The 19,981-nt window shown below is 42.2% G+C and overlaps 2 protein-coding genes across 5 annotated transcripts in view; one reads left to right on the top strand and one right to left on the bottom strand.

Moving 5' to 3' along the window:
- LOC133652070 (rho GTPase-activating protein 27-like) overlaps positions 1-3,712 on the bottom strand; it is a 28,797-nt gene extending 25,085 nt beyond the window's left edge. For all 3 annotated transcript variants that reach the window (XM_062050423.1, XM_062050424.1, XM_062050425.1), the window contains exon 1: positions 3,560-3,712. The gene's annotated coding sequence lies outside the window, so the exon portion shown is untranslated. The remainder of the gene's footprint in view (positions 1-3,559) is intronic.
- A 125-nt stretch (positions 3,713-3,837) lies between these two features.
- Positions 3,838-19,981, top strand: part of samd14 (sterile alpha motif domain containing 14) — a 29,586-nt gene continuing 13,442 nt past the window's right edge. Inside the window, exons 1-8 of one of the 2 annotated variants that reach the window (XM_062050429.1) lie at positions 3,838-4,063; positions 4,251-4,536; positions 15,605-15,756; positions 15,910-16,041; positions 16,103-16,289; positions 17,845-17,941; positions 18,040-18,108; positions 18,173-18,329. In XM_062050429.1, the coding sequence (XP_061906413.1) occupies positions 4,500-4,536; positions 15,605-15,756; positions 15,910-16,041; positions 16,103-16,289; positions 17,845-17,941; positions 18,040-18,108; positions 18,173-18,329 (831 nt within the window). In that variant the 5' untranslated portion in view covers positions 3,838-4,063; positions 4,251-4,499. The remainder of the gene's footprint in view (positions 4,064-4,250; positions 4,537-15,604; positions 15,757-15,909; positions 16,042-16,102; positions 16,290-17,844; positions 17,942-18,039; positions 18,109-18,172; positions 18,330-19,981) is intronic. The other variant, XM_062050430.1, reaches the window with a different exon arrangement.

Genomic DNA, 19,981 nt, shown 5'->3' with positions numbered 1-19,981 from the left:
CTAATATGGTATATGCTAATATAGTAGCAGTAAGGTGAATGACCACTGCACGGACCACTGATACTAATAAAACAATACTATACTACCGAACGTACTACTGATACTAATTAAACATTACTAATATGGTATAAGCTAGTACTATTAGCAGTAAGGTTAACTACTATTGCAAGTATTACTGATAATTACTAATATTGTATATGCTAGTACTATTAGTAGTAAGGTGAAGTACTACTGCAAGTACTATTGATGCTAATGAAACATTACCATATGCTAATACAAGTAACAGCAAGGTGAAGTACCACAGCAAGAATTGCTGATACTAATGAAGCATTACTAATAAAGTATATGCTAGTACTAGTAGCAGTAAGGTGAAGTACTACTGCAAGTACTACTGATGCTAATGAAATATTACTAATAAAACATATGCTAGTACAAGTAACAGCAAGGTGAAATACTACTGCAAGAACTACTGGTACTAATGAAATATTACTAATATGGCATAGACTAGTATTATTAGCAGTAAGGTTAACTACTACCGCAAGTACTACTGATACAGATGAAACATTACTAACATGCTATGTTAGTACAAGTAGCAGAAAGGTGCAAGTATTACTGATGCTAATGAAACATTACCATATGCTAGTACAAGTAACAGTAAAGTGAAGTACTACTGCAAGAATTGTTGATACTAATGAAACATTACTAATAACGCATATGCTAGTACAAGTAACAGTTAGTTGAAGTACTACTGCAAGAATTACTGATACTAACTTAAATTTTTTTTTTTTTTCCAAGATGGCGCCACTGTAGTGGCTGCTGTTGGCAGGAGCTCTGTGCTCTTGTGTCATCCTTTTGTGTTTCCCTCTTGTTTTCACGTGTTATTATATATATATATATTTTTTGCCTTTTGGTTCAGGACCCTTTGGGACTGTGTGACAAGGGGTGGCACTTTCGTGACTTCTGCGGTGCTTTTTTGTGGACTTCTGGATCTGCCTCCCGGAAGCCTTTTGGCCATGGAGACCAGCTGCTTGGTCTCTGCCACACCAGAGTCCGTTTGGAGAGACTGGAGGAGATGCAGATGAAGAGACAGGGCTGCGGAGCTAGCACTGAGCGCTGGGACAGACAAGCTTCACAGTGTCTTGGCTGAATGAGCAGGTATCGTACACCTCGGTCTCCTTAGACGCATCCTCGCTCATCCATGCGGACTGGACACTGGCCGAGAGTTAGTGGGCGGCCGAGGGTGGAGTCGGCTCTCTTGGTTGCTTTGTTGGGTCTGCTCCTGTCTCTGGCCATGCTCCCTCCACTCCAGCAGACGATGGCGTGGAACACCTCAGAGGCCACCACAGTGTATATGTTTCTTTAACTTTTTATTCATAGCTGTATGTAGAAGTGGCTGTTTGCATCAGCTCTGCTCTTTTAATGTCTTTAATGTCCTTTGTGTTCTTTTGATGTTTGATGTTTCCCTCTTACATGTGTATTATGGCTATGAGTTGTTTTTTTCCTTGGCCTCAGTCCGGACCCCCTCTCCAGACCGATTTTTTTTTCTCCCCCCTCCCCCCCATTGTTTACTTGTATCTCACCTTTTTTGTAAGGGCAGCCGGAAGTTGGCAGACCTGTCAGCGATCCTGTTCTGTCTCCCTGTAATGTTTGTCTGATCTTGAATGGGATTGTGCTGAAAATTTTAATTTCCCCTCTGGGATTATTAAAGTATTTCTGATTGTGATCTGATTCTGATTCTGAAACATTTCTAAAAAAGTATATGCTAGTAACACTAAGGTAAAGTACTACTGATACTAATGAAACATTACTAGTATGTTATATGCTGGTACTAGTAGAAGTAAGGCGAAGTAGTACTGCAAGAACTGCTGATACTAATGAAACATTACTAATATGGTACATGCTAGTACTAGTAGCAGTAAGGTGAAGTACTACTGCAAGTACTACTGATGCTAATTAACATTACTAATAAAGTACATGCTAGTACAACAGTAAGGTGAAGTACTACTGCAAGAATTACTGATACTAATGAGTCATTACTAATAAAGTATATGCTAGTACTAGTAACAGTAAGGTGAACTACTACTGTAAGTACTGCTGATTCTAATGAAACATTACTAATAAAGTATATGCTAGTACAAGTAACAGTAGGTGAAGTACTACTGCAAATACTACTGATGCTAATGAAACATTACCAAATGCTAGTACAAGTAACAGTACAGTGAAGTACTACTGATGCTAATGAAACATTACTAATAAAGTACATGCTAGTACAACAGTAAGGTGAAGTACTACTGCAGGAATTACTGATACCATTGAATCATTACTAATAAAGTATATGCTAGTACTAGTAACAGTAAGGTGAACTACTACTGTAAGTACTGCTGATTCTAATGAAACATTACTAATAAAGTATATGCTAGTACAAGTAACAGTAGGTGAAGTACTACTGCAAATACTACTGATGCTAATGAAACATTACCAAATGCTAGTACAAGTAACAGTACAGTGAAGTACTACTGCAAGAATTGCTAATACTAATGAAGCATTACTAATAAAGTATATGCTAGTACAAGTAGCAGTAAGGTGAAGTACGACTGCAATTACTACTGATACTAATGAAACATTACTAATATTGTATATGCTAGTACTAGTAGCAGTACGGTGATAGCACAGTAAAGAAAAGTCAAGTACTACTGCAAAAATTACTGATACTAATGAAGCATTACTAATAAAGTATATGCTAATACAAGTAGCAGTAAGGTGAAGTACTACTGCAAGTACTACTGATAATAATGAAATATAACTAATAAAGCATATGCTAGTACGAGTAACAGCAAGGTGAAGTGATATTGCAAAAACTACTGATACTAATGAAACATTACTATTATGGTATAAGCTAGTACTATTAGCAGTAAGGTTAACTACTATTGCAAGTATTACTGATAGTAATAAAACATTACTAATATTATATATGCTAGAACTAATAGCAGTTAGGTGAAGTACTACTGGAACTACTATTGATGCTAATTAACATTACCATATGCTAGTACAAGTAACAGCAAGGTGAAGTACCACTGCAAGAATTGCTGATACTAATGAAGCATTACTAATAAAGTATATGCTAGTACTAGTAGCAGTAAGGTTAACTACTACTGATACTAATGGTGAACTACTACTGCTGCTCTGATACTGCTGTTCAAGCACTGCTACTTTTTTAAAGTGTGTGTTCTTTCATGCAAGTGTGTACGTTGTCAACTAAACACACCCAACCACACATTCCAACCACACGCACACACTCGCGCGCGCGCACGTACGTAGTCGCACGCGCTGAGGGCAAACAAGCTAAAAGTTTTGAAGTGAGTAAAAACGTTTTCTTCCTTTTGCCAACTAACGTAACGAACACACACATAGAGAGATAGACGCGCAGATAGTTAGTGAGTGAGTTAGTTAGTTAGGTAGATAGAGCTCGTTAGCTAGTTAGCTAGCTAGGTCGATGGTCATCGCTATACATACAGTATGTAGAGTAAATAGTCAGCAAAGTAAACAGTTTCCGTTTCACCTGTCATGGCGGTCCACGGAGAAGTGCAAAGAGACAGCATGGCGTGTTGGTTCTGTGTTCTGTGTTCTATAGGGTGAGTCCAGGACCACTGGAACAGGTTCCTTTCTGTTGGCCCCGCCCACTCTGACCTGCCCGTCTCAACTTGCCTCGGCCCCGCCCTCCTCGCCTCAACCCGCCACAGGCCACTTCCTGCTGTGACGTCACGGCGCTCCCCGGCGGCGCAGCGCTGCTACTGCACCGCCCGCGTCACGTGAGCGGCGCAAAGGGAAAAGAAAACAGTTTTGGAAAAAACCAACAACGACGACATTCATGCAGTAACTAACGTCACATTACTCCCGTTACAGTTACATTGTGCCTCTGTTACGTTACATATGTACGTCTTCCTCCTCCTCTCCCCCGCCCCCTCCTTCGCGATGGTTCAGTCCTGTTGCCCAGCGCGCGTGCACGAGCACAATTGTGCTGAGTGTCCGTGAGGCAGCATCCATCAGCCGGAAGTGCCATGAAGTGAGTAGACTTGTCTTCTTTCTGCACCTTCATCATCGTCATCATCGTCAACAGTGTGTGTGATGATCGTCACGTGACATGCCGTGATCAGATCATGCGTCCGTTGATAACATGCGTGTGCACGTGCAACTAATACATGCCATGACGTCAGCATGTTTCCACTTCCTGTTGTGGCTCTCCACCGCAGCCGCCGCGGCCCCGCTCGACGTCTGTCCCCGCCCTGACGTCCGTGCAGTCGCCCCCCCCCCTCACCCCCACCCCCCGCCACCCCGGCTGACCGCCGAGGGAGACACCCCGTGGACACTTTGCATGCCGGGCGTCTGGCCCCGCCCCTGACATGTCTGACGGATGCTACGCTAGGTAACGTCGCGCAAACGAAGCCTTTCCTGTGATGTGACCGCGTGCCCTGCATGTGTCTTGTAGAAAGCGCTGAGTCATGTCTGTCAACCTCGAGGAGAGCGACGGCGTGTTTGGTAAGTCCCGCCCACCCGCACATTATGCTAAGGCCAAGTTACGGGCTCATCATGTGTGTGACCCCTGACCCCAACAATGGATCATATAGCTAGGAGCTGTAAAAATGTATTTTTTTAGTTTTTATGTTATTAACGTTTTATGGAGCCGGTTATTAATCAGAAGTTGTAATAACTTACAAACTATAATAGACCAAAATGTTGCCATACAAATGATTTTGACATAGTTGGGGGTTTAGTAATAGAATAGAATAGAAAGTACTTTATTGATACCTGGGGGAAATTCAGCACCACAGTTTGCTCACAATAGACAGTAATAATAATAAATAATATAATATATATAATATATTATATATATAATATATAAATAATATAAATATATTCTACATATACTCTACATTTAAGTGCAGTCAAGGAACATATGCATTATACAGTCTGATGGCTGTCGGTATGAAGGACCTCCTGTGTCGTTCCGTGTTGCATTTTGGGAGTCTGAGCCTTCCACTGAACGTGCTCATTCTCTCCACAAGGTCCGAGTGTAGTGGGTGGGAGGTGTTGTCCATAATGGCTAGGAGTTTTGCTAGACTTCTCCTCTCTGACACCACCGCCAGAGAGTCTAGCTCCACTCCCACCACGTTACTGGCCTTCTCTACCAACTTGTCCAGTCTGTTTGCGTCCCCCGCTCTCAGCCCGCTGCCCCAGCAGGCCACGGCGTACAAGAAGGCGCCCGCCACCACCGACTCGTAGAACATCTTCAACATCTTTGTACAGACGTTGAAGGATCCTAGCCTCCTTCTTGTAGAGTGCCTCAGCGTGTTTTGACCCATTCAGCTTGTTGTCGATGATTAATAATGATTAATAATGCGTTAATTACACGTTAATAACATTAAATCAAAAAACGTTAACAGCTTTAAAAAAATGTAAGAGCACAAGTGGAATTTTTTTGCAGCACAAACATAGCAAAAGCGATTGTGACTAGTTTGGGGATATTTTGACATAGTTGTGGGGGGTCTAATTATGAATAATAACATGTTAGTTACACATTAATAACATAAAACCGTCAAATGTTAACTTAAAAACCGTAAGGGCAGAAATGAAAATGTTTGCAGCACCAATGTAGCAAAAAAGTTTGGGAGATTTTGGGTTGTTATGATTAATAACACGTTAATTACACGTTAATAACATTAAAACCTTCAAACGTTAATAACTTTAAAAATGTAAGAGCTCAAATAAAACTTTTTGCAGCACAAACGTAGCAAAAAACGTTTGTGACGAGTTTGGGGATTTTTTACCTAGTTGTGGGGGGTCTAATTATGAATAATAACATGTTAATTACACATTATTAAAATCAAATCATAAAATGTTAATTTAAACACCGTTAATTACACATTAATAACATTAAATCGTAAAACGTTAAAAACTTTAAAAATGTAAGAGCACAAATAAGACATTTTGCAGCACAAACATAGGAAAAACTATTGTGACGAGTTTTGGGATATTTTGACATAGTTGTGGGGGGTGTAATTATGAATAATAACATGTTAATTACACATTAATAACATAAAACCGTAAAATGTTAACTTAAAAACCGTAAGGGCAGAAATTAAAATGTTTGCAGCACCAGTGTAGCAAAAAAAGTTTGGGAGATTTTAACAAGGTGGGGGTTGTTATGATTATTAACACGTTAGTTACACGTTAATAACATTAAAACCTTAAAACGTTAAAGGCCTATTGAAACCCACTACTACCGACCACGCAGTCTGATAGTTTATCAATGATGAAATCTTAACATTGCAACACATGCCAATACGGCCTGGTTAGATTAGTAAAGTGCAATTTTAAATTTCCCGCAAAATATCCTGCTGAAAACGTCTCGGTATGATGACGTTTGCGCATGACGTCACGGATTGTAGCGGACATTTTGGGACACCATTGTGGCCAGCTATTAAGTCGTCTGTTTTCATCGCAAAATTCCACAGTATTCTGGACATCTGTGTTGGTGAATCTTTTGCAATTTGTTTAATGAACAATGAAGACAGCAAAGAAGAAAGCTGGAGGTGAGAAGCGGTGTATTAGCGGCCGGCTGCAGCAACACAAACACGTAGCCGGTGTTTCATTGTTTACATTCCCGAAATATGACAGTCAAGCTTTACCATTGGCCTGTGGAGAACTGGGACAACAGAGACTCTTACCAGGAGGACTTTAAGTTGGATACGCGCTACCGTGAGTATGCAGCTGCGGCTTCCAAACATTTGATCGTTGCCCGTACGTGCGTGCTGCTATGTGCATGTCACGTACGTAACTTTGGGGAAATATATGTGCTGTATGAACTTTGCGGAGGTGAACGGTACTTTGGGCTGTGGGATTGAGTGTGTTGTGCGGGTGTTTGATTTGTATTGGCGGGTTTTATGGACGGGATGGGGGAGGTGTTTGTTATGCGGGATTAATTTGTGGCATATTAAATATGAGCCTGGTTGTGTTGTGGCTAAGAGAGTATATATATATATCTTGTGTTTATTTACTGTTTTACTCATTCCCAGCTGAATATCAGGTCCCACCCGCCTCTCACAGCATCTTCCCTATCTGAATCGCTTCCACTGCCCTCTAATCCTTCACTCTCACTTTCCTCATCCACAAATCTTTCATCCTCGCTCAAATTAATGGGGTAATCGTCGCTTTCTCGGTCCGAATCGCTCTCGCTGCTGGTGGCCATGATTGTAAACAATGTGCAGATGTGAGGAGCTCCACAACCTGTGACGTCACGCTACTTCCGGTACAGGCAAGGCTTTTTTATCAGCGACCAAAAGTTGCGAACTTTATCGTCGATGTTCTCTACCAAATCCTTTCAACAAAAATATGGCTATATCGCGAAATGATCAAGTATGACACATAGAATGGACCTGCTATCCCCGTTTAAATAACAAAATCTCATTTCAGTAGGCCTTTAATAACTTAAAAAAATGTAAGAGCTCAAATGAAACTTTTTGCAGCACAAACGTAGCAAAAAACGTTTGTGACGAGTTTGGGAATTTTTGACCTAGTTGTGGGGGGTCTAATTATGAATAATAACATGTTAATTACACATTAATAAAATAAAATCATAAAATGTTAATTTAAAAAACGTTAATTACACATTAGTAACATGAAATCATAAAACATTAACTTAAAAAATGTAACAGCACAAATGGAATGTTTTGCTGCATAAACGTAGCAAAAACGATTGTGATGAGTTTGGGGATATTGACATAGTTGTGGAGGTCTAGTTTTAATCATAACACGTTAATTACACATTAATAACATAACATCATAAAACGTTAACTTAAAAACCAAAAGGGCAAAAATGAAAATGTTTGCAGCACCAATGTAGCAAAAACGATTGTGACAAGTTTGGGCGATTTTGACAAAGGGGGGGTTGTTATGATTAATAACGTGTTAGTTACACGTTATTAACATTAAATCATAAAACGTTCAAATTGAAAAAATGTAAGAGCACAAATTAAAAAAAATATGCAGCACGAACGTAGCAAAAACGATTTGTTGACAAGTTTGGGGCTATTTTGACATAGTTGTGTGGGGGGTCAAGTTACGAATAATAACACTTTAATTATACATTAATAACATTACATTATAAAACGTTAACTTAAAAACTATAAGGGCACAAATGAAAATGTTTCCAGCACCAATGTAGCAAAAATGATTGTGACGAGTTTTGGGAGATTTTGACAAGGTGGGGGTTGTTATGATTAATAATAGGTTAATTACACGTAATAACATTAAATCATAAAACGTTAATAACTTTAAAATAATAAGAGCCCAAAAAAATACAAAAATTGCATCCAAAAACAATTGACCAGTTTGGGGATATTTTGACATAGTTGGGGGGTCTAGTTATGAATAATAACACGTTAATTACACATTAAAAACATAAAATCATAAAACGTCAACTTAAAAACCGTAAGGGCAAAAATTAAAATGTTTGCAGGACCAATGTAGCAAAAACGATTGTGACAAGTTTTGTGAGATTTTAACAAGGTGGGGGGGTGGTTATGATTATTAACATGTTAATAACATGTTAATAACATTAAATCATAAAACGTTAATAACTTAAAAAATGTAAGAGCACAAATTTAAAAAAAATGCAGCACAAACGTAGCAAAAACGATTTGTGACAGGTTTGGGGCAATTTTGACAAAATGGTTGCAGCACAAACAGAGCAAAAATGATTGACGAGTTTGGGGATATTTTGACATAGTTGGGAGGGTCTACTTATGAATAATAATACGTTAATCACAAATTAATAACATAAATTCATAAAACGTCAACTTAAAAACTGGAAGGGCAAAAATGAAAATGTTTGTAGCACAAATGTAGCAAAAATGATTGACAAGTAGAGATGTCCGATAATGGCTTTTTTGCCGATATCCGATATTCCGATATTGTCCAACTCTTAATTACCGATTCCGATATCAACCGATACCGATATATACAGTTGTGGAATGAACACATTATTATGCCTAATTTTGTTGTGATGCCCCGCTGGATGCATTAAACAATGTAACAAGGTTTTCCAAAATAAATCAACTCAAGTTATGGAAAAAAAATACCAACATGGCACTGCCATATTTATTATTGAAGTCACAAAGTGCTTTTTTTTTTTTTTAAATGCCTCAAAACAGCAGCTTGGAATCTGGGACATACTCTCCCTGAGAGAGACGGGGGGGGGGGGGGGGTGTATATTGTAGCGTCCCGGAAGAGTTAGTGCTGCAAGTGGTTCTGGGTAATTGTTCTGTTGTATTTATGTTGTGTTACGGTTCGGATGTTCTCCCAAAATGTGTTTGTCATTCTTGTTTGGTGTGGGTTCACAGTGTGGCACATATTTGTAACAGTGTTAAAGTTGTTTATACGGTCACCCTCAATGAGTGTGACCTGTATGGCTGTTGACCAATTATGCTTGCATTCACTTGTGTGTGTGAAAAGCCGTAGATATTATGTGATTGGGCCGGCACGCACAGGCAGTGCCTTTAAGGTTTATTGGCGCTGTGTACTTCTCCCTACGTCCGTGTACCACTCTGTACAGCGGCGTTTTAAAAAGTCATACATTTTACTTTTTGAAACCGATACCGATAATTTTGAAACAGATACTGATAATTTTGAAACCGATACCAATAATTTCCGATATTACCTTTTGAATCATTTATCGGCCGATAATATCGGCAGTCCGATATTATCGGACATCCCTATTGACAAGTTTTGTGAGATTTGACAAGGTGGGTGTTGTTATGATTAACATCATGTTAATTACACATTAATAACATTAAATCATAAAACGTTAATACCTTAAAAATTGTAAGAGCACAAATAAACATTTTTGCAGCAAAAACAATTGACGAGTTTGGGGATATTTTGACATAGGAGACTAGGGGTCTAGTTATGAATAATAACATGTTAATTACACGTTAATAACATTAAATCATAAAAAGTTAATAACTTTAAAATAGTAAGAGCCCAAATTAAAAAAAAAAATTGCAGCCAAAACGATTGACGAGTTTGGGGATATTTTGATATAGTTGTGGGGGGGTCTAGTTATAAATAATAACACGTTAATTACACATTAATAACATTAAATCATAAAACGTTAACTTAAAAACAGTAAGGGCAAAAATAAAAATGTTTTCAGCACCAACGTACTAAAAACGATGACAAGTTTTGGGAGATTTTGACAAGGTGGCGGTTGTTATGATTAATACCATGTTAATTACTCGTTAACATTAAATCATCAAACGTTAATAACTTGAAAAATGTAAGAGAACAAATAAAACATTTTGCAGCACAAACATAGCAAAAACGATTGTGACAAGTTTGGGGATATTGTGACATAGTTGTGGGGGGGTCTAGTTATGAATAATAACACTTTAATTACACATTAATAACATAAAATAATAAAACGTTAACTTAAAAAACAGGGGCAAAAATGAAAATGTTTGCAGCACAAATGTAGCAAAAACAATTGTGACGAGTTTGGGGATATTTTGACATAGTTGGGGTGGGGGTTATAGTTATGAATAATAACATGTCAATTACACATTAATAACATAAAGCCATAAAACAACTTAAAAACTGTGAGGGCAAATATGAAAAGGTTTTCAGCACTAATGTAGCAAAAACGATTGTGACAAGTTTGGGAGATTTTGACAAGGTGGGGTTTGTTATGAAAGATAACATGTTAATTACACGTTGATAACATTAAAACATAAAACATTAATAACTTTAAAAATGTAAGCGCACAAATGAAAATTTTGCAGTACAAACATAGCAAAAACGATTTGTGACAAGTTTGGGGATATTTTGACGTAGTTGTGGGGGGTGGGGGTGGGGGGGGGTCTAGTTATGAATAATAACACGTTAGTTACACATTAACATAACATCATCAAATGTCAACTTAAAAACTGTAAGGGCAAAAATGTAAATGTTTGCAGCACCAATGTAGCAAAAATGATTGTGACAAGTTTGGGAGATTTTGACAAGGTGAGGGTTGTTATGATTAATAACGAGTTAATTACACGTTAATAACATTAAATCATAAAACGTTAACTTAAAGAAATGTAAGAGCACAAATGAAAATGTTTGCAGCACAAAAATAGCAAAAACGATTGATGAGTTTGGGAATATTTTGACATAGTTGGGCGGTCGAGTTATGAATGATACGTTAATTTCACATTAATAACATTAAATCGTTGGAATGAAATGGAAATACAAGAACCGAGACTCAGATTTCCCTCGCCCGGACGCGGGTCACCGGGGCCCCCCTCTGGAGCCAGGCCCGGAGTTGGGGCACAATGGCGAGCGACTGGTGGCCGGGCCTGTCCCCATGGGGCCCGGCCGGGCACAGCCCGAAGAGGCAACGTGGGTCCCCCCTCCAATGGGCTCACCACCCATAGGAGGGGCCATAGAGGTCGGGTGCAATGTGAGCTGGGCGGCAGCCGAAGGCAGGGCACTTGGCAGTCCGATCCTCGGCTACAGAAGCTAGCTCTTGGGACGTGGAACGTCTCCTCGCTGGGGGGGAAGGAGTCTGAGCTAGTGCGCTAGGTGGAGAAGTTCCGGCTAGATATAGTCGGACTCACTTCGACGCACAGCAAGGGCTCTGGAACAAGTTCTCTCGAGAGGGGCTGGACTCTCTTCCACTCTGGCGTTGCCAGCAGTGAGAGGCGACGGGCTGGTATGGCAATTCTTGTTGCCCCCCGGCTCAGAGCCTGCATGTTGGCGTTCAACCCGGTGGACGAGAGGGTAGCTTCCCTCCGCCTTCGGGTGGGGGGACGGGTCCTCACTGTTGTTTGCGCTTACGCGCCAAACAGCAGCTCAGAGTACTCACCCTTTTTGGATTCACTCGAGGGAGTACTTGAGGGTGCTCCCCCGGGTGATTCCCTCGTTCTACTGGGGGACTTGAACGCTCATATTGGCAACGACAGTGAAACCTGGAGAGGCTTGATTGGGAAGAATGGCCGACCGGATCTGAACCCGAGTGGTGTTTTGTTATTGGACTTTTGTGCCCGTCACGGATTGTCCATAACGAACACCATGTTCAAGCATAAGGGTGTCCATATGTGCACTTGGCACCAGGACACCCTAAGCCGCAGTTCCATGATCGACTTTGTAGTTGTGTCATCGGATTTGCGGCCTCATGTTTTGGACACTCGGGTGAAGAGAGGGGCGGAGCTTTCTACCCATCACCACCTGTTGGTGAGTTGGCTGCGATGGTGGGGGAGGATGCCGGACAGACCTGGCAGGCCCAAACGCATTGTGAGGGTTTGCTGGGAACGTCTGGCAGAGTCTCCTGTCAGAGAGAGTTTCAATTCCCACTTCCGGAAGAACTTTGAACATGTCACGAGGGAGGTGTTGGACATTGAGTCCGAGTGGACCATGTTCTGCGCCTCTATTGTCGAGGCGGCTGATTGGAGCTGTGGCCGCAAGGTAGTTGGTGCCTGTCGTGGCGGTAATCCTAGAACCCGTTGGTGGACACCGGCGGTGAGGGATGCCGTCAAGCTGAAGAAAGAGTCCTATCGGGTTATTTTGGCTCATAGGACTCCTGAGGCAGCGGACAGGTACCGACAGGCCAAGCGGTGTGCGGCTTCAGCGGTCACGAAGGCAAACACTCGGACATGGGAGGAGTTCGGGGAAGCTATGGAAAACGACTTCTGGACGGCTTCGAAGCGATTCTGGACCACCATCCGCCGCCTCAGGAAGGAGAAGCAGTGCGCTATCAACACCGTGTATGGTGAGGATGGTGTTCTGCTGACCTCGACTGCGGATGTTGTGGATCGGTGGAGGGAATACTTCGAAGACCTCCTCAATCCCACCAACACGTCTTCCTATGAGGAAGCAGTGCTTGGGGAATCTGTGATGGGCTCTCCTATTTCTGGGGCTGAGGTTGCTGAGGTAGTTTAAAAGCTCCTCGGTGGCAAGGCCCCGGGGGTGGATGAGACCCGCCCGGAGTTCCTTAGGGCTCTGGATGCTGTGGGGCTGTCTTGGTTGACAAGACTCTGCAGCATCGCATGGACATCGGGGGCGGTACCTCTGGATTGGCAGACCGGGGTGGTGGTCCCTCTCTTTAAAAAGGGGAACCGGAGGGTGTGTTCTAACTATCGGGGATCACACTCCTCAGCCTTCCCGGTAAGGTCTATTCAGGTGTACTGGAGAGGAGGCTATGCCGGATAGTCGAACCTCGGATTCAGGAGGAACAGTGTGGTTTTCGTCCTGGTTGTGGAACTGTGGACCAGCTCTATACTCTCGGCAGGGTCCTTGAAGGTGCATGGGAGTTTGCCCAACCAGTCTACATGTGCTTTGTGGACTTGGAGAAGGCATTCGACCGTGTCCCTCTGGAAGTCCTGTGGAGAGTGCTCAGAGAGTATGGGGTATCGGACTGTCTGATTGTGGCGGTCCGCTCCCTGTATGATCAGTGTCAGAGCTTGGTCCGCATTGCCGGCAGTAAATCGGACACGTTTCCAGTGAGGGTTGGACTCCACCAAGGCTGCCCTTTGTCACCGATTCTGTTCATAACTTTTATGGACAGAATTTCTAGGCGCAGTCAAGGCGTTGAGGGGATCCGGTTTGGTGTCTGCAGGATTGGGTCTCTGCTTTTTGCAGATGATGTAGTCCTGATGGCTTCATCTGGCCAGGATCTTCAGTTCTCACTGGATCGGTTTGCAGCTGAGTGTGAAGCGACTGGGATGAGGATCAGCACCTCCAAGTCAGAGTCCATGGTTCTCGCCCGGAAAAGGGTGGAGTGCCATCTCCGGGTTGGGGAGGAGATCTTGCCCAAAGTGGAGGAGTTCAAGTACCTCAGAGTCTTGTTCACGAGTGAGGGAAGAGTGGATCGTGAGATCGACAGGCGGATCGGTGCGGCGTCTTCAGTAATGCGGACGCTGTATCGATCCGTTGTGGTGAAGAAAAAGCTGAGCCGAAAGGCAAAGCTCTTATTTTACCCGTCGATCTACGTTCCCATCCTCACCTATGGTCATGAGCTTTGGGTTATGACCAAAAGGACAAGATCACGGGTACAAGCGGCCGAAATGAGTTTCCTCTGCCGGGTGGCGGGGCTCTCCCTTAGAGATAGGGTGAGAAGCTCTGTCATCCGGGGGAGCTCAAAGTAAAGCCGCTGCTCCTCCACATCGAGAGGAGCCAGATGAGGTGGTTCGGGCATCTGGTTAGGATGCCACCCGAACGCCTCCCTAGGGAGGTGTTTAGGGCACGTCCGACCGGTAGGAGGCCACGGGGAAGACCCAGGACACGTTGGGAAGACTATGTCTCCCGGCTGGCCTGGGAACGCCTTGGGATCCCCCGGGAAGAGCTGGACGAAGTGGCTGGGGAGAGGGAAGTCTGGGCTTCCCTGCTTAGGCTGCTGCCCCCGCGACCCGACCTCGGATAAGCGGAAGAAGATAGATGGATGGATGGATGGATAGATGGATGAACATTAAATCGTAAAATGTTGACTTAAAAACCGTGAGGGCAAAAAAGAAAATGTTTGCAGTACAAAAGTAGGAAAAACGATTGTGACAAGTTTTGTGAGATTTTGACAAGGTGGGGGGGTGGTTATGATTAATAACATGTTAATTACACGTTAATAACATTAAATCATAAAACGTTAACTTAAAAAATGTAAGACCACAAATAAAAAAAATTGCAGCAAAAACAATTGATGAGTTTGGGGATATTTTGACATAGTTGTGGGGAGGTCTGTTATGAATAATAACACGTTAATTACACGTAAATAACATTAAATCATAAAACGTTAATCACTTAAAAATGTAAGAGCACAAATGGAACTTTTCGCAGCAAATGCGTAGCAAAAACGATTGTGACAAGTTTTGTGAGATTTTGACAAGGTGGGTGTTATGAATAATAACACATTAATTACACGTTAATAACAGTAAATCATAAAACGTTAATAACTTAAAATGTAAGAGAACAAATAAAACATTTTGCAGCACAAACATAGGAAAAATTATTGTGACGAGTACAGGGCTTTTTTGACATAGTTGTGGGGGGTTTAGTTATGAATAATAACACGTTAATTACACATTAATTACAAAACATACTAAAACGTTAACAAAAATGTAAATGTTTGCAGCACAAATGTAGCGAAAATGATTGTGACAAGTTTGGTAGATTTTGACAAGGTGGTGGATGTTTTGATTAATAACATGTTAATTACACGTTAATAACATTAAATTATAAAATATTAATAACTTTAAAATTGTAATAGCACAAATAAACATTTTCGCAACAAAAACAATTGATGAGTTTGGGGATATTTTGACATAGTTGTGAGGTCTGGTTATGAATAATAACACGTTAATTACACATTAATAACATTAAATCATAAAACGTTAACTTCAAAATGTTGGGGGGTTGTCTTGTTACGATTAATAACATGTTAATTACACATTATTAACATAACTTAGGTGTTTTACTGATGATTCCAGGACCCTACACCCCCCCAGGAGTTTGGCCTCACCGCACTAAAAAAAATAAAGCGTGTGTTTCTTTCAAGTCATGTGATCGTGTCATGTGACAGACCCCATCCCTGAGACGGAGCTGCTGGACAACAGCATCCAGAAGGGGCGGGCCCAGCTGTCCGTCAAGGCGCGCAGACAGCGGCCATCCCGCTCCCGTTACCGTGACAGCGTGAGCTCCACGGAGGGGGACGACGGCGTGGACAGGAAGGAGGTCTGTGGGAGTGTTTGTCTTGTGTTAGGCAGCCATGACACGTCACCTGACCCTGTGTGTGTGTGTGTGTGTGTGTGTGTGTGTGTGTGTGTGTGTGTGTGTGTGTGTGTGTGTGTGTGTGTGTGTGTGTGTGTGTGTGTGTGCGCGCATCAGGATGCCACGACTCACTCCGCCCATTCACCGCTGCGCTTGACAATGCGAGGCACCTCCCCTTCTCCCGATTCGCTGCTGTCTGCGCGGAGCTCCGCCTTCTTATTTGACACGTCACTGGTGGGCCAATCGCAGGTCAGCGTGCTGGCGCGTGACAAAACAACAATCCTGCCCACTTCCTGTTTGTGCTCTGCAGGTGCGTCGTTCCCCTGAAGATGTAGGCCTGTCATTGGCCACCACTCCCAGGAGGCGGTACCACCAACTGACCAACGCTACGTCTCAAGAAGCTCTGGCGACGCCCACCAGCTCGCCATCCAAGTCGTGCCCCTCCTCCGATGTCTCACCAGTTTACACCAGGAGGAGCAGAAGGCCCGACAGCGAAGGTGCACGCCCACACACACACACACACACACACACACACACACACACACACACACACACACACATAACAAGCTCTACACCAGGGGTGTTCAGAGACTAACAAATTAAAAGATGCGGGGGTTATTTTGCTAGTTCATGCTAACAGAACTATGCTAACATGCTAACAATAGCATGCTTACAGTTAGCATTAGTGAATACCAAAATATATGGTCTATACCTGCTAAATTAGCTACAAAAATCTAATGTTAGCATGCTAAAATGCTAACAGCATCATGCGTCCATCCATCTATTTCTACCGCTTGTCCCTTACGGGGTCGCGGGGGGTGCTGGAGCCTATCCCAGCTGCACATGGGCGGAAGGCGGGGTACACCCTGGACATGTATCAAGTACCAAATTATGACGGAGGTGTATACTTACAAAATTAGCTAAATAAAAGGTAGCAAACTAACGTTAACATGCTTCAAGTATCAAAATATGACTAAGGTGTATACTTACAAAAGTAGCTAAATAAAAGCTAGCAAACTAACGTTAGAAAATGCCATTTCGGTAGAGCCAAAGCCGAACTGAAATGCTAGCAGTTAGCATACTGGCCAGATAGCGTCAGGGACCAAAACATATGAGAAAAATGAGCTAAAAAGCTAGCATGCTAATAGAGCTATGCTAACATGCAAACAATAGCATGCTTACGGTTAGCATTAGTGAATACCAAAATATATGTCTTTTAGGTGTCTATACCTGGTAAATTAGATACAAAAATCCAATGTTAGCATGCTAAAATGCTAACAGCATCATGCGTCAAGTACCAAAATATGACTGAGGGGTATACTTACAAAATTAGCATAAAAAAATAAATAAAAAAGCTGGCATACTAATAAAATATGTATAATATACATACAAATCAAATGTTAGCATGTGTCAAGTACCAAAAATGACTGAGGGGTATACTTACAAAATTAGCATTAAAAAAAAAAAAACCTGGCATACTAACGTTTGCATGTATCAGGTACCAAAATATGAATGAATGAATGTACACTTACAAAATTACCTAAATAACAGATAGCAAACTAACGTTAGCATGCATCAAGTACCAACATATGCTTGAGGTATATACTTACAAAATTAGCTAAATAAAAGATAGAAAACTAACGTTAGAATGCATCAAGTACCAAAATATGTCTTAGGTGTATACTTAGAAAATTAGCTAAATAAAGGCTAACAAAGTAACATAAGCGTGCATCAAATACCAAAATATGACTGAGGTGTATACTTAGAAAATTAGCTAAATAAAAGCTAGCATACTAATGTTAGCATGCATCAAGTACCAAAAAAAAAGTGAGGTGTATACTTACAAAAGATGGCATGCTAACGTTAGCATGCTAACAGGTATCATTGGTCAAGTAACAAAACAAACATACCTGCAAAATTAGCAAAAAAGCTAGCATGCTAATATTAGAATGCTAAAGATTTTGCCGCGGGCCATTACAAAATAAGCTACGGGCCGCACTTTGGACACCACCAGACTACACTAACACACGTGTGTGTGTGTGTGTCCATCAGTTCTTGTATCAGACCCGAGTCGAGACTCTAGTCCGGCTGACCCTGGCAGTCCTCCAGTCTTGGACAAGAAGACCAAAAGACGCTTCCTGGATTTGGGGTGAGAGCGGCGGCCAAGTTTACCTTTGCGCCCTCAATAACAGGCTCCTCCCTTCCCTGTGATGATGTCACTGATCATGTGGTCTTGTGGTCCGTCAGCGTCACTCTGAGGCGGTCCTACCTGCGAGTGAAGAAGGACAAAAGCGAGCGACTCTCGACGGGCAGCAGGTGAGGCTCCGCCCCCCTCAGGCGACACGGGCACTCTGACCTCTGTCCTCTACGTGCGCCACAGGGAGACGTGTGAGAGTCCATCTCGGGCTTCAGCATCCTTCGTGTCCTTCTCCTGGTTCTCGGAGGGTCGGGGGTCCCTGTCCTCCTCCGGAACGCCGCCCTGCTCCCCCCAGATTCCACCGGCGGGCTCAGGAAGACCCGGCAGGTCCTCGTCGCAGGTGACGACACAGCGCTAGCTGTTAGCATGTACCACATAGTCATGACCGCTGTGTCTCCTACAGAAGTCGGCATCAAGAACCAAAATATGACTGAGGTGTATACCTACAAAATTAGCTAAATAAAAACTAGCATACTAACATTAGCATGTATCAAGTACCAAAATATGACTGAAACGTACACCTACAGAATTAGCTAAATAAAAGATGGCATACTAACATTAGCATGCATCAAGTACCAAAATATGACTGAAGTGTATACCTACAAAATTAGCTAAATAAAAGATAGCATACTAATGTTAGCATGCATCAAGTATCAAAATATAACTGAAGTGTATACCTAAAAAACAAATAGGTAAATAAAAGCTAGCATACTAACATTAGCATGCTAACATGTATCACTGGTCAAGTAACAAAACAAATATACCTGCACAATTTGCAAAAAAGCTAGCATGCTAATATTAGAATGCTAAAGATTTTGCCGCGGACCGTTACAAAATTAGCTGCGAGTCGCACTTTGGACACCCCTGTCAGGTTCAAACACTGATGACATCTATTAAACAGACAAAGAAGCAAGGAATCAAACAGAGACAGAATTAAATTTAACACAATTGAGGAGAAACGTCTGGGCTGTACTCTTGTACAGTCTCCCACCACGCTTTGACGAAAGATTGTACGCCTCCTCTTTTATTTGGACTTTCCCTGATTTCATGGCAACAGCTGTTTCTAAAGGAAGGGGGTCGTAAACAGCCGCTGCCTTTGGACACAAAACAGTTCAAAGAAAAGGTGCCTGGAGGGGGGATCAGGCCCTGCTTCCTCTCCGCTTTGTAGATCTCGGGTCAAGACAAAATCTTCCTGTGGATTACGATACATAAAAGAAACAGACACCTTCATGTCGCTTCCCATCCTACACAGTGGAGTTTTACAAGCCTTTTGATTGGTAGGATCAAAGACAGCTTTTGTCCTCTCGCCGGGAACTCATGGTGACACAAAGTTTTGTGATAACTTAGATACAATTATTCTGACAACCCCCAGACTACACAAACACATGCGTGTGTGTGTTAATCAGTTCTTGTATCAGACCCGAGTCGAGACTCAAATCCGGCTGACCCTGGCAGTCCTCCAGTCATGGACAATAAAACAAAATTAGCTGAATAAAAGCTAGCATGCCAACGTTAGCATGCATCAAGTACCAAAATATGACTGAGATGTATACCTACAAAATTAGCTAACCAAAAGATAGCATATTAACGTTAGCATGCATCTTTTTTCTTTGATGCACCTAAAGAGTGGCCGCACATCACACTAGCTCTTGTGACTTCTTTCATTTTACATTATTTTTGGTATTATTCTCAACTTTTCTTGCTTTTTTTAATCACTTATCTTTTCCATAAACCACTAATCATGGTTCTTGGGCGCTTTTGTGTGTTTTCGTTACTTTTCTTTTTCTTTTCGGGCCGTTTTGTGTTTGGCTTTGATAAGTTGAGGAGCCGGCCCTTTGTTTACACACGCAAGGAGCCGTTTGCCCTCTCCTTACCGGCGATATGGGGATCGCGGCCGGACATTCCCGTGAAACTACGGAAAAAGCGCCGGGGACGCCGTGCCGTCACAAAGATGAAGGAGCGGAAAATAACATTTAAGCCTGCAATTCCCTC

The sequence above is a fragment of the Entelurus aequoreus genome, linkage group LG06 (assembly GCF_033978785.1).
Source record: "Entelurus aequoreus isolate RoL-2023_Sb linkage group LG06, RoL_Eaeq_v1.1, whole genome shotgun sequence".
Lineage (NCBI taxonomy): Eukaryota > Metazoa > Chordata > Actinopteri > Syngnathiformes > Syngnathidae > Entelurus > Entelurus aequoreus.
The sequence above is the reverse complement of the archived record's forward strand: the minus strand, read 5'-3'. Positions and strand labels throughout refer to the sequence as shown.